At 49.0% G+C, this 15,494-nt stretch overlaps 1 protein-coding gene across 1 annotated transcript; it reads left to right on the top strand.

Annotated features, from left to right (window-relative positions):
- The first annotated feature begins 264 nt into the window (after window positions 1–264).
- On the top strand, window positions 265–13,137 carry LOC140681906 (serine/threonine-protein kinase PAK 3-like). Its single transcript, XM_072922607.1, has 13 exons — window positions 265–337; window positions 2,873–3,007; window positions 3,285–3,620; window positions 4,045–4,128; window positions 4,533–4,683; window positions 4,990–5,053; window positions 5,772–5,820; window positions 6,586–6,698; window positions 7,310–7,427; window positions 8,272–8,371; window positions 8,815–9,011; window positions 11,425–11,562; window positions 12,908–13,137. The coding sequence occupies exons 1-13, from the start codon at window positions 275–277 to the stop codon at window positions 13,007–13,009; spliced, it is 1,650 nt and encodes a 549-aa protein (XP_072778708.1). The 5' UTR covers window positions 265–274; the 3' UTR covers window positions 13,010–13,137.
- Window positions 13,138–15,494: the final 2,357 nt, after the last annotated feature.

Below are 15,494 nucleotides of genomic sequence, written 5' to 3' on the forward strand. Positions count from 1 at the left end.
GATAGTAGACAGGTTGGGATATTTAAATCAGAGCAAGTTGCATTACAGTTGTAGTAGCCAATGTTAATACCTGAGATCACTTTAGAATCCCATTGTAATCAAAGTTTCTCAATTTTCCTTGCAAGATATGGTGGTAGATGTGAGAAGAAATACGGTTTTAAATGATAGGTAATGGCCTGTCCCTCATGCTTCTCTCTTGCCACAGATGATCGAGACAACAGCAGTGTCTGCCCTGGCTCCCTCTGCTCCTGGTGAAGAAGCCAAAGAGGAGCAAATGGAGCAGTTTGACCACAAGGCTCCATCACGGGTCACGCCTGAGGCTGACTCTTTGGAGCCAGTAAGTGCCTGTTGTGGGTGGGGCTGTTTTTAGTGCAAGGCAGAGCTGAAGTTTCTGACCAGCCAGCTCTTGCTGTTGCTGGCCGAGGATGCTGAGTGCTGGAGTCCTGCCAGGACCCAGCGATTTCCTGCAGGCAGTGACCTCCAGCTAGAAATTGGCCTTGGACCTGTCATGTTTAGGCACCAAAGCCTGTTGCCTCAGGGTGAGGGTGTGGCTGCTCAACTCAGTGAAGCTCTGTCTCTTGGGCTTCTGCAGGCCCATGGCCAAGGGCGCACGAGGTAGTGCTGGAGGTCTCAGGGTTTGGTTTGTTTGCTTTCCCTTTGTGGAAACATGTGTGTGGCTGGTGAAACGGGTCTGCAGTTGCTTGAGTATTTATTCAGTTCTACAAAGTGTGCGGCTCAGCTGTCTTGTGACTATTGATAAGCTGCAAGTAGACGAGTGTGTTGTCCATGAATCTGTGGGGGACAAGACCTGGCCAAAGAAACTAAGTTTATAATTGTGAAGCCCTCTTGTGAGGCAAAAAGCAAGGTTCTGTGGATGCATTTTTTGGTGTAGTCTGCAGCTTTGAAAAGAGCATTGCAGCCTGGAGGCGGGGCGAGGGGGGTGAAGCTGCAAGTCCATGACTGCAGTCTTGTGTTGCTCAGAAGAGGAAGGACATTTTGAAATGGTGGATGCTGTATTTTGAGTCCAATGGGCAACTTTGTTGCTGGGCAGTCAAGAGAACCTGAAGGTGGGCCCGTTCCTGGTCAGGTGGCCAAGAAGGCCAAGGGTATCCTGGCCTTTGTCATCAGCAGTGGGGCAGCAGGAGCAGGGCAGTGACCGTCCCCCTGGGCTGGGCAGCACTGTGGCCATAGCTGGGAGTGCTGTGTCCACATGTGGGCCCCTCTGAAGCAGAAAGTCCTTGAGGGGCTGGAGGGTGTGCAGAGAAGGACATGGGAGCTGGGGAAGGGTGTGGAGCGCAAGGCCAAGGAGGATGTGCTGAGGGAGCTTTAGCCTGGACAACTGGACAACGGGAGCCTCGTGAAAGACCTTCAGGCACACTTCCATGGATCCATACATGACAGTGCTTGCCACACGGGCTGTTTCATCGGCAAATATCTCCTCACGTTATCCTAGTGCTTTTTCCACTGGCATCTGTCGCTCTTCTGTCTTGTTTTTGTTCCTTTATTCGGAGGAGTATTCCTGTTCAATTTCTTGGTTTTTAGCAATGCAAGTGGATTTTCTTCCATCTTTCCTACTCTTTTCCTGCACTTGTAAAGATTCTGGTTGCATTTTCTTTTGTAAGGGGGCCTTTCTGGAGGATGCAGTATTTTTGCATGAGAACACATTGTTTGGGGCAGGGAGCTGTTGTGGTGCCAGGCCAGTCAACAGGGCCTTGCTCTTCGCTTTCATATTAACAGTCCCTGTGTCTTTTTGCAACCCAGGAAATCAGGAGGTGTGGTGTTTGGGAATTGAGCAGGAAATCAATGCTCTTGCATTCCAGCTGGTTCTCAAAGATAAGAGGAGCTGGGAGGGCCTGGCCTTTATTCCTGATTGCAGCCCCTTTAGCAGTGTCAGTGTGGTCGAGTCCAAGAGAAGCACTTGGCCAAGCACAGATGCTGCAAGAGTGCAGTTCCCAGTGCAATGCTCTGGATCTTCTTGTATTCCATAAGGACCTAAATGCTCCAGATTCCCTGAGAGTGTGGTTTATTGAAGGAACAGGAGAGCAATCTCGGGATTGCTGCTGACTGGGGCAATGGCTACCAAGTGTTGATGTATGTAGGAACAAAACTGATAGTAAAGAGAGATTATAAAAGTGAGATCTGTCTGTCTGTCTCTCTCTCTATCTATCTATCTATCTATCTATCTATCTATCTATCTATGTAACATTTGCATAATTGAATCTTCTTGGCTCTGGTTCAAAGCAGTTGGAGGTGCAAAGTTCACGTAAAGCATCCCTTTCAGGAGAGGATTAAAGACATGTTCTGATGACCGATTCTGAGCAGGCAGAGCTGTTTCCTCCTCCAGATGTGGTGGTTTTTTTCCCCTCAGACATGGTTTCCTCCTCCAGCCTCTTCTTCCTGAAGCCCCCCGTTAATGCTTTAATGTTCAGCCTGTCCCAGAGAGGTGGAAGAATTCCATGTTTTAGTTGGTGAAGAGAACATGAACTCCAGAAGTGTCTCTCACAAGGGCTGAGCTCACAGAGGAAGCCACCTGCAGAGCCAGGATGGAGCTGTGGGACAGGGTGGGGTGTCAGTCACTACTGAAAGACAAACAGAGCAAGGCAGAAGCAGAGGGAGGCCCTCAGCAGACCCTTGAGAAATGCCACACCTTCCCTGTCAGCTGCCTCAGAGGCTGCTTGAGCTTCAGCCCCAGATGGCCCCTGATTGCAGTGCCAGGGTCACTTTGGCTTCTGTGCCTCCTCATGGGCAGAGAATGACCCAGGAGAGCTGCAGCACAGTGCTTTGGGAACGTGTGAGCCCATCAGTCCTTGAGTCTTGGCCCTCAAATGTTGTCTGGAAAGTTAAAACCCATCTTCTCTTGCTTTCTGTGCAGGTCCTTCCAGAGAAAGAGCAGGAGCAGCCTGCTTTGTCAGAGATGCCATGGCAGACTCGGGAAGAGCTGTTCCCAGCCCGAGAGCAGGAAGAGCAGCTCAGGCAGCAGGTGGAAGAGCCACAGGAGAATGGCCAGGTAAGCCTGACTCGCCAGGTTTCAGAGGGAAGGGCAGGAAAAGGGGCATAAAATGGAGCTCTTGGGACTGAGGAGGTCAGGAGTCCCAGAGGCACTGAAAGCACAGAGCCTTGGAATCTGCCAAAGTCAGCACTGGGACAGGAGGGTTGCACTGGAAGCAGAGGTGGGCAGGGAAGCAGAAAGAAGTGGCTGAATAAATGGGATTTTGAAGCTGCAAGAGGAAAAAGCTGAGCCTGATGGCAGCTCCCAGTCACTTGCTCTGCATTTGTGTGTACAGAACATCAAGGCAGAGTCACAAGCAGAGCTGCCCGGGGCTCAGAGTGCCATCATGGAAGTGAAGAAGGGGAACAAGGAAGACATGAGAGGAATTCAAGAGGGGATGAATCTCCGTCAGCAGAGGGGCGATCAACAAGACCAGGTGAGTGAAAGAGTGGCAGCCACTCCACTCATGAAAGATCCTCTCTCTTGTATTTTACAGAACTTGAAGAAACAGCTGGACACGGAGTTTCAGAAAATTGTCACTAAGATGAAGGCAAAGGAGAAGAGGCTGGAAGAAGAAATGAAAATCATCAGAGAAAAACTTAATCGTCTCCCTCAGGCTCTACAAAAGCAAGTGAGTGAAAGAGGGATAGCCACTGCAGTCACCAAACTGGTGGTTTCTGCCCTTCTTGCTTTTCCAGTGCAGGGCTTCAGGGAGTGAGTTGATGCCTCTGAGTGCCATCCTGCTGTAGTGTGTACCCCAGACACTCTGAAGGACATTTCCTGGTGTGCTGAATCTCAACTGCTGCCCTGGACAGTGGGACTTGTCCTTTGGCCTTTTGGCCAGCAGTCATCCAAATTGATTCTTGCTGGCCTGTTCCTGCTCTCCTTGTTTCTTGAGGTGTTTTTACAGGGGAACATGGTGACCCAGACGGAGGATTGAAACAAGCTGTCTGTACCCCTTGTAAATCTGTTCTTTCCCTTTCCTCACAGTCAATGACTCTTGACTGACAGGGATAAGCCGTAGTCTCTGACTGCTTTCTTCTGTTTGACTTGAGGTGCAAATGTTGACATCTCGCCGGGCAGCCTGCAAAGCCTTCCAGCAAATGAGTGGCAATGAAGAGCCCCAGGCCTGGCATGAGGTACAGGAACTGTCCCCACCAAAGTTACTACAAGTTGAGCATGACCTGAAGATGGTGCAGGAAAAGAGGACACAGTGGGAGGAGGCAGAACATTTGAACAAGGAGCTGCAAATGTGTCTGAAGCCCTTCGAGTGGGAAAGGAATCCTTGAGAGGAAGCAGAATGGTCATTGTGGCAGTGATCCTTCAGAAAATCCATGAAAATGGAACATGAATCTGGCCATGAACTTGAGTAGAACTAACCTTTGGTTTTGACCCATCCAGTTTGAGAAGTGGACATCAGAAAAAACCCATTTAAGAGCCCTGCATGTGGCTGACAGAACCTTACCAAGGGCTTGCATTTGCAATGGAATTTCAGGCTAATCTCTGCAAGGCGCCTTTCTGACAAACTCATTTCTTGTTCCAGATCCACAAGGGCTTTGTCAAACCTGCTGCAGCAGCAGCATTGTCTAAAGGAGCCTTTGCTCCCCAACCTGGGAAGTGGAGCCGGGGCAGTTTGCCCATCTCCAGCGCTGCTCAGCACCAGGAGATCAAGGATGACTCCCTGGAGCAACTGAGTACGTCTGCTGTATTTCTTCTCTGAGGGACAGTGTATTGTGTGCATGTTTCAGCATAGCTGTACCAAATGTTTTTCCTGAGATTGGTGTCCCAGGGACATTTAGAGACATTTCCCCACGGGAACTGCTGTAGAAAATCAGTCTGTGTGCTGGCCACCTGTGCTGCAGAGCTGTCGGCCTGCTTGCTGTTGTTACCCAGGCGACCACAAAGAGTTCAAAGCTTCAGGCTCTGGGGCTGCCTTTTGCATCTTCTGGAAGCTGGGATCTTTGCTTTAAAGTGAGCATCTTGCATTTTGTTTCCCTCAGGGAAAATAGTGAACATGGAAAACCCCGTGGGGAAATATTCTGAACTGGAATATATTGGCAGCGGGTGAGTCCAACCACAGTTACTTCTCCATAACCATGGGCCGGGTGTTTTTCTGGTGGAATATCTATGCAGTGTGAAGTGAGGCCAGCTGCAAACAGACATCTATTGCCATGTTCAGACACTGGGGATAGATTGTCCCATCTCTCAGTGCTGCTCAGAATTTGTGAGTGTGCCCTGAAGGTATTGTCAGAGACATCTTCATGCTGCCAAGGTCTCTTGCCTGCAGCAAGGAACAGGGCCTGGAAGATCTCCTTGTCTCTCAAGTGTGGGACAGCTCTGTGTTAATTTCCTTAGCATTTTTCTATCTCTCCAAATCATACAGCCACACTAATAAAAGGGGAAGAAACTTGCTTGCCTGAAAGTGCAACCTACTCCCTGATAGCTGTCAGATACCAGTTCTCAGGAACATTTCTTTCCAAGAGTTTGCTGAAGGAAATTCTCCATGGTCAGGATGAAAACTATGAAAACTGCGCAATTTAGAACATGAAACCTGAGATGAAAGAAGGAGCTCTCTTTAGGAGCTGAGGCAGTAGATGGCAGCACTTCAGGGACAGGCCCAGTGCCCATGCACTTGAGAGGAAAATGCATCATCTGCCTTCTGGCAGAGCCCGCCTGCATCCTGCAGGTCTTAGGCATTTGCAGCAGAGATCTCCTGTGTGGGCTGGCTTTCACTGCAAGAGCTAAATGGCTTCTAATTTCTTTGCTGCTTTTTTGTTTCTAGGACTTTTGGACATGTGGTTAGAGCACTCAACAAAGCCACAGGAGGAGAGGTAAATGTCAACAGCCCCCTCAGACTCTGCTGCACTCGAGGGCTTTCCCCTCTGGTGTGAGCAGCTGTGGCCAGAGCTTTGGGTAGAGCTGTGCTGAAGAGGCAAAAGAAACACAGACTGGTACCAGCCTGCAAAATACATTGGGGACAGTCTTTGTCCTTCTCAGCTGCCAGAAGGAAGGCACGCAGGGCAGCAGTTCATTTCAGACAAGGATGTGCTCACTCGCTCTCAATTGCTAAAGCAAAGGTGGTGCCTTAGAGCATCTCACTGCTCTTTGGGGCGACAGCTTCAGAGTCCTGAATTCTCACTTCTGGTTGCCAGCAAATGCATCTGAGAGTTACCGGTAGCTCCTCAGACACCTGCAGTGCTGCACTTGGGAACTGCACATAGGGAGAGATCTGCAAGGCGTCCCTAGAAGCCCTAAGCCCTGCCCATAGCCCTGGATTAGCCACAGAGTATTAAGGCATGGATTACTTCTGCTGAATCCCATACAAAGCAGCAGGGAGTGGGCTCATAGGTTTGTGGGTGAGATACCACTGTTACCAAGTGGACACGGCAAAACTTCAGTGGCCACGTGTCCTGTAACTGGCCCCCAAGGGAGCAGAGAAATGGGCTGTTGCAATGTCAGTTCCTAATTACTGCAATGCCTAATCAGAATGCAGTTTGGCACAGCTTGGCTGTGTCATTGCAAAATCACTCGCTCCATGTGCCTTGTGGTCTCGTGCCACCAACTTCTCAAGTTGCTGATTTTCAATGTCATTTTAGGTGGCCATAAAGAAAATAAATCTCCAAGAACTGACGAAGAAGGAACTAAAAGTCTATGAACTCATGACTGTGAAGATAAATAGGAATCCCAACGTGGTCAACTATTTAGGCAGGTGAGTTGTTGTAAATATTTGTTTACATATTGCAAACATGCAAGATTGTTCACTGGCACAAAACAGAGCTGTAATTATTGGTTAATTATTACTGCTCTGCTCATCTCCGGTGGATGGGAAGAGAGTGCATCTTGTCTGCAGGAGTATTCCCTGGCACACATAGTTTGAAAATTATTCAAAAATCTGCATCAGTCATATCTAATTAAATTAATAGCCTGTAAGTTCACAGCCACCACATTATTTTGGGACTTGACTTTTTTCAACAGTCCTCTTACGTCTGGGTAAACTAACATGGATTTTCCTTGGATTGTGTCCCCTCTTTTCCATTGCTTTGCATGCCAGGAAGACTAGGTGGTTATTTCCAGAAACACGCAGTGTGACAAGTTTTTTATCTGTTCCTATACTGCAGTTTTTACTTGCTGGCTATTTAAGACATCTCCTTTTCCAAAGCTGTGCCTTTCTTCTTGAGACAGGTTTCAAACAATGCACAGCCTAGAGGGAATGTCTGTTCCTTTTCTTCTGTCCTTGTCACACAGGGACTTGGAAATAAGAACCAAGAAAATAAACTAACCATGCATGTTTACCTCCATGCTCTTGTTTCCTTCTTTCAGCTATCTTTTGGATAATCAATTCTGGCTGGTCATGGAGTTCATGGATGGAGGCACTCTGAGCGATGCCATCAGCAAGATCTACCTGTCTGAAGACGAGATAGCAGTCATCAGTCGAGAGGTCAGCAAGCCCACCTGTGCTTCCGAGGGCTTGGGCAGGATAGTCTGGGAAACAGAGGCTCAGAACAGGAGAGGTTTCATGTATAAACTTTGTTTTTCTAGTGCTGGTATGCTATGGGTAAGTAAAAGCATCTCAAGGGAACTGCCTGCCAGTGCTCCTGCACTCACTGTACTCAGTTCTTGTACTCTTATCTCCTGCTGTTGTATTCTCACTCTGCCTCCTGTATTTGTATTTGCTCTTCTCCACCTTGCCTCCCTAAACTTGTATCTTGAGCCTGTCCGCACTGCATTCCTTGCCTGTAAAAGCAAAGGTGCTGGTGGCAGGATTTGAAATGATCAGCTGAGAAAAAACAGAGACTCCTTTCTCACAGTCCTCAACTGAAAAGGACAGTAGTGCAGCCAAAATGCTCTTTGCTTCAGGAAGGTGACTGATGTGATACTTCAAGTCTGTGCTGAGGCCAGCAACAAAACTCTCGTCATGCAGCCTCCCACCCAAAAGTGATCCGCTTCACACCAAAGAGAGGGACTTTTTTCTTTCTTGGCCAAACCCCTCCTTTGCCCTCTGCATGGAGAAAGCACATCCACTGCAGCAGCAGTCATCCTGGCTGGTTTGCAGGGGACAGTCTACAACAGCAGGTGCTGTTGCTCTTTCAAAAGCTGACATGCCTTTCCTTAGAAAAGTCCTGCTCTGCAAGTGTTGGAGCAGCAACTCTTCCTCTCAATGGCACTGTGTTCTGCCATTACTCGCCATTCCCATGCAGAGGGAATCTTTTAGAGACTCTGTTTCCTTTCTTGTGTGATGAAATCACTAATTTTTGCCCTCCTGCTTCTGTTTTCTCTCTCAGTGCCTGCAAGGATTGGATTTTCTTCACTGGAACCACGTGATCTACCGAGATGTGAAGAGTGACAACATCCTTCTCAGAACCGACGGCTCTGTCAAGCTGGGTCAGTATATTCCTGGTCAGGTGCAGCGTTCAGGGATGTGGGGTGAGGGGCTGCTTTGAGTGGCTGCCAACTCCCCAGAAATGGTGCTGGTGGCAGTGCAGGGACCCACCGCTCTGAGCTGAAGGCACGGTTGCAACGTGCACAGAGGTCTAAGGAACCAGGAGAAGTCAAGAGTGGCGTTGGTGTGTTTGTGTCTCTTCCAGAGGGAGGGAGCTACAATCTAAAGCTTCAGGGGAATAAAGGCCACTGCTGTGAGCAGCGTTAAAAAAAATGTGATTTTTTTGGAAGTGGCCAATTCCATACTTCCTTGGCTAAAGCCCCAAGGAAACTGAGTGTGGACAGTTCTTCAGGAGATTCAACAACACATAGACTGAGAGTGGGGAATTCTTTTGCTTGATTTCCTAACTTGACCTGGCTTTCATGGTATGTTTATTTGTCCACAGCTGACTTTGGCCTCTTTGCTCAGCTCACCCCTGAGCAGCATAGACGGAGCTCAGTGGCCGGCATTTCTGGCTGGATGGCGCCTGAAGTGCTGACAGGTCAACCATATGGCCCCAAAGTGGACATATGGTCTTTTGGAATCGTGGGCATCGAAATGGTGGAACGAGAACTTCCTCACAGGAATGAAACTCCTGTTTCGGTAAGGTGCAAATACTCCCTGATCCCACTTGTCTTTCTCACCTGTCCCATGTCCTGTGTGCCATTGGACAAATCCCATTGCCATCTGCTGGCACCACTTCCACCAAGGTCCCCTTCTAAACATGTCCCTGCAGCACATCAGCATCTGCTGTAAATTCGGTTGCATCAGAAGGGAAGTAGCAGTTCAGAAACCTGGCATTTTGGCCTGCAACCTGCCTGACATTTCTCATTTGCTTTTTGAACTCCGCTGGTGCTCTGTCTCTGAAGGGCAAGAATTTTTCAGTAGAGAGGTTAGACATGTGATAAATATCCTAAGAAATTGACGTTACACCTTCCCAGTTTCAATTTTATCGGAAAAGAAAGGAAAATGAAAAAGAAAAAGAAGAAAGACACAACCACCAAAGCAATGCCCAAGTAGTTTTGTGTAGGAGTGACAGTGTGTAGGACGGTCGGGATGGATGGAGACGAGAGATCTTTGAAGCCAGGTCTTGGAACTTTCGGTTTATTGCAAAGGGAGTGGATGCAGGGCCCTGCTTGGAGCTGCCAGCCACAGCTCGGAGCAGGCCCGAAAGAGGAGCCCAAAAGAGAGACCCGAAAGAGTGAGGAAGTTCCTGTTACAAGACAATAAATCTTCTTCTGTGCAGAATGTTCAAATTTTCACTAACTAATCTAGTCCAAGATACAAATACTAGAGTATTTACCTACAGCCTATAAGAATCATTACATTATCATACTGTGTTACATTTTAAACCCTAAAAACTACTCTTTGGACCCCTTCTGCCAAGCTAGTAGGGTCTGCTCTGACCCTTGGACCTGTCTGCCAGCAGAGGGTGTTGTTTAATCAAAAGGGGATTACCTTCAGCTGGCCATACCATTGTTTTCCAGTTGTTCAGTAACTAAGGCTAGTAACTATCTCAAAGCTTACTTTCATTTCAATCTCGCTTACAGTTTCCATATTCTCAAAATCTTTTGCCAGGCATACATATTTGTAAAGGTTTTCCGGTTTCATCTTCCCCAACAGTTTTGCTTCCTTTTTCTTTTTTTAACCACAGCACATTGATTTTCCTCCACACTGTAGCATCTTTTCCAAGTCCTGTGGGTCTTCAAAACTTTCAGGCTTTCAAATAATCTGTACATTGCTCAGTCATGTGTGTGGGTGGCCTGGATAAGTTGAGGATGTGTTTTTCTCTGACTGCAGTTACTCTAAACCCTTGGCTGTTTCTGGGTCTTTTAAAAAGTTGATGAGCTTGCAGCCTGGTGCCTGGGGCTGGGATCCAACGTGGGCAGTTGATGCTGGTGCTGTGTTCCTTTACCATAGGAGCAGGGCCATCCCTGGCTTGCACAGTGCTAAGGGCAGTGAGGACTCCAGCTCCCCACCATGTCCAGTGGCTGAGCTCAGTTGCAGAGAGACAGGATAAAGCCCCCTTTGTGACCTCTGAGGGTGTGGGAAAAGGAAAGAAAGCTGCCATAATTATTTATACTCCAGGGGAGTGTGCTTGCTGTCTTGGGCTTGCAAATTTTCCTCTGGGTTGAAGAGGATAATAACAAAGTCTTTTTGGTCACCATCTAGTTCAGTGCCACCAGCACAGAGCTGTTACTATTGTGATGGGCATTTTTCTGGAGACCAGGCTGCAGCCTGGTGTCACGGAGAGCTGTCAAAACCTCCCACTTCTTACAGACATTTTTTGCGATGGGGACGCCATTAATGCATTGACTTGAGTATACAAATGAGCAGAGGGTGACCATCGGGATGGTGCTTCTTCTTCTGATTTAACCTTGGAAAGGTTTCCTTTTGCCACATAAAGAGGCTGAAACTTGCAGCTGAGAGACAGAGCTGCAGGTGGCTCCTGTGTGCCTAAGCCGGCATTTTCATCCCAATACATTTGTGCAGGCGTCTTAAAGGGTCTGTGTTGAATATGAGATTCCAAATGTTTGTTTCCTCACCCTGAGGAATACCTGGTGGATCTCCATTCTTGCCTCCCATGCACCTCTGTTTTCTAGAAGAGGACAAGAAGCTCAATGAGTTTTGGTTTATGACCGCTGTGCTTAAGGGACCAACAAGCACTGCAGAGATGCCTTTCATGTACTAATCCTTGGAAACAGTAGCGTTAGTGTAGCAGAGTCCATCTTCTGAAAAGCCTGTCAAGGTGGTGTGAATCCTCCAAGAAGGAAACAAGCTTTGCTGATGTAGCTCCCACTAACTGGGTCAGTCAATGAAATTGACTGCCAAGGCAGGATCAGCGGGATGTTGGAAAAGCCGTGTTTTTTTGTTGGTAAAGGAAAGTCATCTTTCCTTTACCATCTCCATCTTACCAGAAACTGCTCTGCAGAGTGGAGTTTAAACAGTGGGCTCTGGGAGAGCAGTTACAGATGGGAAAGAAGCAGGTGGAGCCTCGTGTTTCCTTTTCCTGCAGGCTGAACTCCCGATAGCCAGAGGAGAGAGACCACAGCTGCGTAAACCCAACCGATTCTCACCTTCCCTGCGTGACTTCCTGAGCTGCTGCCTGCAGACAGACAAAGAGCAGCGCTGGTCTGCCAAGAGGCTCCTGCAGGTAAAATGCCAAGGGGCTGAGGTGAAACAGTGTCTGAGGGATGGGCTCCTCCTCCACCGAGGTCCGAGGCATCAGATGAGCCCCCTTCCTCCTCACCTCCACTCTTGGTGATGTTCAAATGAAAACAGTGAGGAATCCTAGAGTGGGCTGGGCTGGCAGGGCTCTGGAAAGTCCTCTGGTCCAAGTAACCTGCAATGAGCAGGGACATCTTTAAAGAGATCAGGTTGCTCAGAGTCCTATCCCACCTGACCTGGAATGATTCCAGGGATGGGGACACCTACAAGCTCTTGGGACAACCTGTGCCAGGGTGGCACCATGCTCCGAGAAAAGAAGGTCTTCCTTAGACCTACTCTGATTAGATCCCCATGTGTTTAAAACTATTTGCCCACACTCTCTTGTAACTGGCCCTGTTAAAAAAGGTTACCCCCACTTTCTTCAAAGCCACTCTGAAATCTTGGAAAGCAGCAATAAAGTCTCCCTGGGGCCTGTTCTTCACAAAACTGAATAACTCCACCTCTCTCCGCATTTCCTGAGAGGACAGGTGCTCTGTTTTCTGGCTGTTTCTGTTGCCCTGATTTGGTGGGATGTTCAGTTTTATCTAATGGTAAAAGAACTGAAGTACAGCAATGCAGGGTAGAGAGACATGAAATGGTGGTGGAGGAACCCAAGGCTGCCAGTCCTGGCACAGCACTCTGGAGAGATTTGGCTGTGGGCAGGAGGGGCTGTGAGGGACTCACTGTGAGCCTCTGAGGGGCCCTGGTTTGTGCCCCCCACCCCACCCTTAGAGGTTTCTGGCACACAAACAGGGACAGCTGAGAGGGACTTGTCCCAGCCCCATCTGCTGCCTGGCACGCTCAGGCAGAGGGGAACTGGCCCAGGCTGACTGCCAGGTTGTGTGGCAGAGAGGGAACTGCAGGACCCAGCGCCACTCGGCTGGCCCTGCTGGGAAGGAAGGTGCCATCCCACACAGGAGGGGCAGGGCATGGAAAGGCAGACACTGCTCTGTGTGCCTGTGAAAGTTAGCATGGTGCCTGTCTTTCCAAGACAGGGACCTATGGGAGTCATTGGAGCTTCCTGAAAGGAAGAAACCCCAGGGACAGAAAGCACCATTTCTAGAGCACTAGCAGGGCAAAAATCCCAGCAAGATGGAGAAACCAGAATAAATGAGGCCAGGTTTGCCTGTGATGGCAAGCTCCTGCACATGATGAGTGGGGAACAGATGGTCCCATTGTTTTACTTTCTGGATCTTTCTAGGAGCTAGAGGGATCCTGATTGAGTCTGTGAAGCACTGAGCTTGGAAGGTCATGGTTCACTGTTCTTTGTTGTTTTTTTTCCTGTGGATTAGCATCCATTTGTAACAGCAGCCAAGCCAACGTCCATCCTGGCACTGCTCATCAACTCAGTGAAGATGAAGAAGACGAAGAAGACGAAGAAGACGAGAATCTAACGATGAAGATATTATTACCAAGTTAGAGTAGGATTGTAGAGTAGGACTCTAGAGTAGGATTGTTAAGTAGTTTTGTAGTATAGGTTTATAGATAGGATTATAATTAAATAAAGTTTTTGAAGCATCAAGTCGTTTGGAAGATTCCCCTCCCTCTGACCCCTTCAGAAAACATTTCCTTCTGAATTGCCAGTTGTCTTTTATTGGTGCTGAGACACACTTATGGCTTCTTTGGTATGGTTTGTAAATGGAGAAGGCTATTCTTCATTCCTCTTTTCCAGACTACACTGCCTTTGGCATACGGCCCACCGGCCCCGTTTGGCACATCTGTGGCACTTCCAGTTGAGGCAGAAAGGGCAATGGCATTTGCAGGAAAAACCAAAGGGAAATGGGGCAGCCAAAACATCCTGTGCAGATGCAGGCCTTCAGCTGTGACTCTAGAGCATTTGGGTGCCTGCCACTTGGATTTGTATCGCGAAGGGCAATGTCTTTGGCTGGAGGAGAGCCTTGCTCAGTGGAGAAAGCAGAAAGATCAGAGAGGTGCTCTGAAAGGTCTCCTGCGGTGCAGAGCTGTCAGCGAGTGTGAGGTGAGAGCGGGCCCGGCCTTGCCCGGCGTGGAGCTGCAGCAGAGCCCTGGCAGAGCCCGGAGCAGCCTGAGCCTGGGCAGGGGCAGGCTGCAAGGAGGCCCTTGTAGCTGCAGGAGGCACAGCCCGGCCCTGCGTGCCTCTTGCTGGCAGCGGGCACATCCTCCGCTCTCAGAGGCCAAGCGCAGCCGGCTGCTCCCGAGGGGAAGCGGAGCCCTGCTGGGCACAGCCCAGCCTGGAGGCATTGGCCCTCTGGAGTCTGCCCCGAGGAGAGAAAGGCCAAGGGCAGCCGAGGGCCGGTGGCCTGGCTCAGCATTCCCACTCTTGTGCCGGCTGCCCTGCGACTCCTGGCAAAGGTCAGCAGTGTGTGCAGCACTCTGGGCACCGGGGCAGGAGCCGGGCTGCTCGGCAGGCTGGAGCACAGGGCAGCGTCCTTCAGGCACGGCGCTTGTGCCAGGGGACCATGGGCCAGCGGGAGGCAGGGACAGCTCGTCAGCTCACGGCTGCAGGAGCCAGTGCCTCACACAGCTCTGGGAGGCAGCGCCTGCAACCCCGCACTTCTGCACTGAGCCACAGCAAAGATGTGACCTGCAGAGTGCTTTGCAGAAATATTCAGGGCCAGCAGGCCAGCCTGCTTTGTGCTCTCTGGCACACAGCAAGCGCTGTGCCACGCCGCAGCTCGGAGCTGCTGGGAGAGAGGGAATCGGGGATGCGCCTGAGGGTTTTGTTTGAGTCATGAACTGGTTGGATGAGAGCAGGAAAATTTCGGTAGGCAGTCTGTGTTTTCTTCCTTAATTTGTGAAAGAAAGTCATAATGTGTTGCACACAGGTTAGGGGTATTGTCAGAGAAAGGCCTTATAAAATCAGGCCTTACTCTGCTAAAAATGAGCAGCTGGCCTGTTGTGTCTTCTACGTGCAGCTAGCTAACTTCCCATGTGAAAAATCATGACTGCAGTTAGCACAACAAGCTCTTGTGGGAAGAAAACTGTTTGCATCTGTAATAATCAGGAAATCTGTCCAATGGGAGTCCACAAAGGAAAATTGTAAACACCTGAGTAAAAGAGTCTTAGCAAATTCACCCAAAAACACCTAAGCAGTGAATTATGTGGCAAGAAAACAACCAGGAAATTGGAGTTGAACATGAGGTCTGTGAAAATGCTGTAAAAATGAGTTGTGTGAATAAAGAATTGGCTTTCCCTGCATGCAAAAACTGAGTCCTGGCTGCTGTATTGACACTGCAATGTGGCTTCACTCAGCAAGAGCACTTGAAGGGTGTATTGATGAAATGCTTGTGTTGATTCCCAGTACAGCAAGGAGAAGTATTAAGTGTATTCAATAGGGCTTAAGCTTGTGAATCCCTTTAGCTTTAACAGGCAGTGTTGAACCCTGTATTGCCCCACTGCAGTGCCTAATGTGTGCAAGTGCTATTTTAGCCTTGAGAATAAAGAGAGTGGTCCTGCTAAGAAGGTAGCTGGAATGCATTCAAAGGGAAGATATGTTTTCAAGAGGCTCTTGACCAGCAAAGGAGAATTTGAGGAATGGAATAGTTTTCAAATGACTGTGTCAGGAACCAGAGTCATGTTCCAGGCCCTGCCATATTTGATCCGTGTTTGAGCAGGTTGACAAGACAATGAAGAAAAGTGTATTGTTTAATGGGTGGGAAAAGGACCCTTGAAAGAGAAACAATGTATGGGTCAATCGGTGGGCAGTTAAGGTTTGAAATGGGAGCAATGCATAATGGAGCCGTTGTTGGCATGGCCTTGGTATCTGGAGCCATCCTGGCCTTATCTCACATGCCAGCCATGTGTGAGCTGATGCTGTAACTGGGAAAATTCCACTCCTGAGCAGGAGGTATAAGGCCTGGCTCTGGGCTGGAGGGGTGAGAAGGATGACGTGCACACCAT

The sequence above is a fragment of the Taeniopygia guttata genome, chromosome Z (assembly GCF_048771995.1).
Source record: "Taeniopygia guttata chromosome Z, bTaeGut7.mat, whole genome shotgun sequence".
Classification (NCBI taxonomy): Eukaryota; Metazoa; Chordata; class Aves; order Passeriformes; family Estrildidae; genus Taeniopygia; species Taeniopygia guttata.

Coding starts and splice junctions, on each gene's coding strand:
- LOC140681906 (XM_072922607.1), top strand. CDS start 275: ATGGAGCAGTTTGACCACAAGGCTCCATCACGGGTCACGCCTGAGGCT. Junction 338..2,872: donor AGGCTGACTCTTTGGAGCCA/GTAAGTGCCTGT, acceptor CTTTCTGTGCAG/GTCCTTCCAGAGAAAGAGCA. Junction 7,428..8,271: donor TAGCAGTCATCAGTCGAGAG/GTCAGCAAGCCC, acceptor TTTCTCTCTCAG/TGCCTGCAAGGATTGGATTT.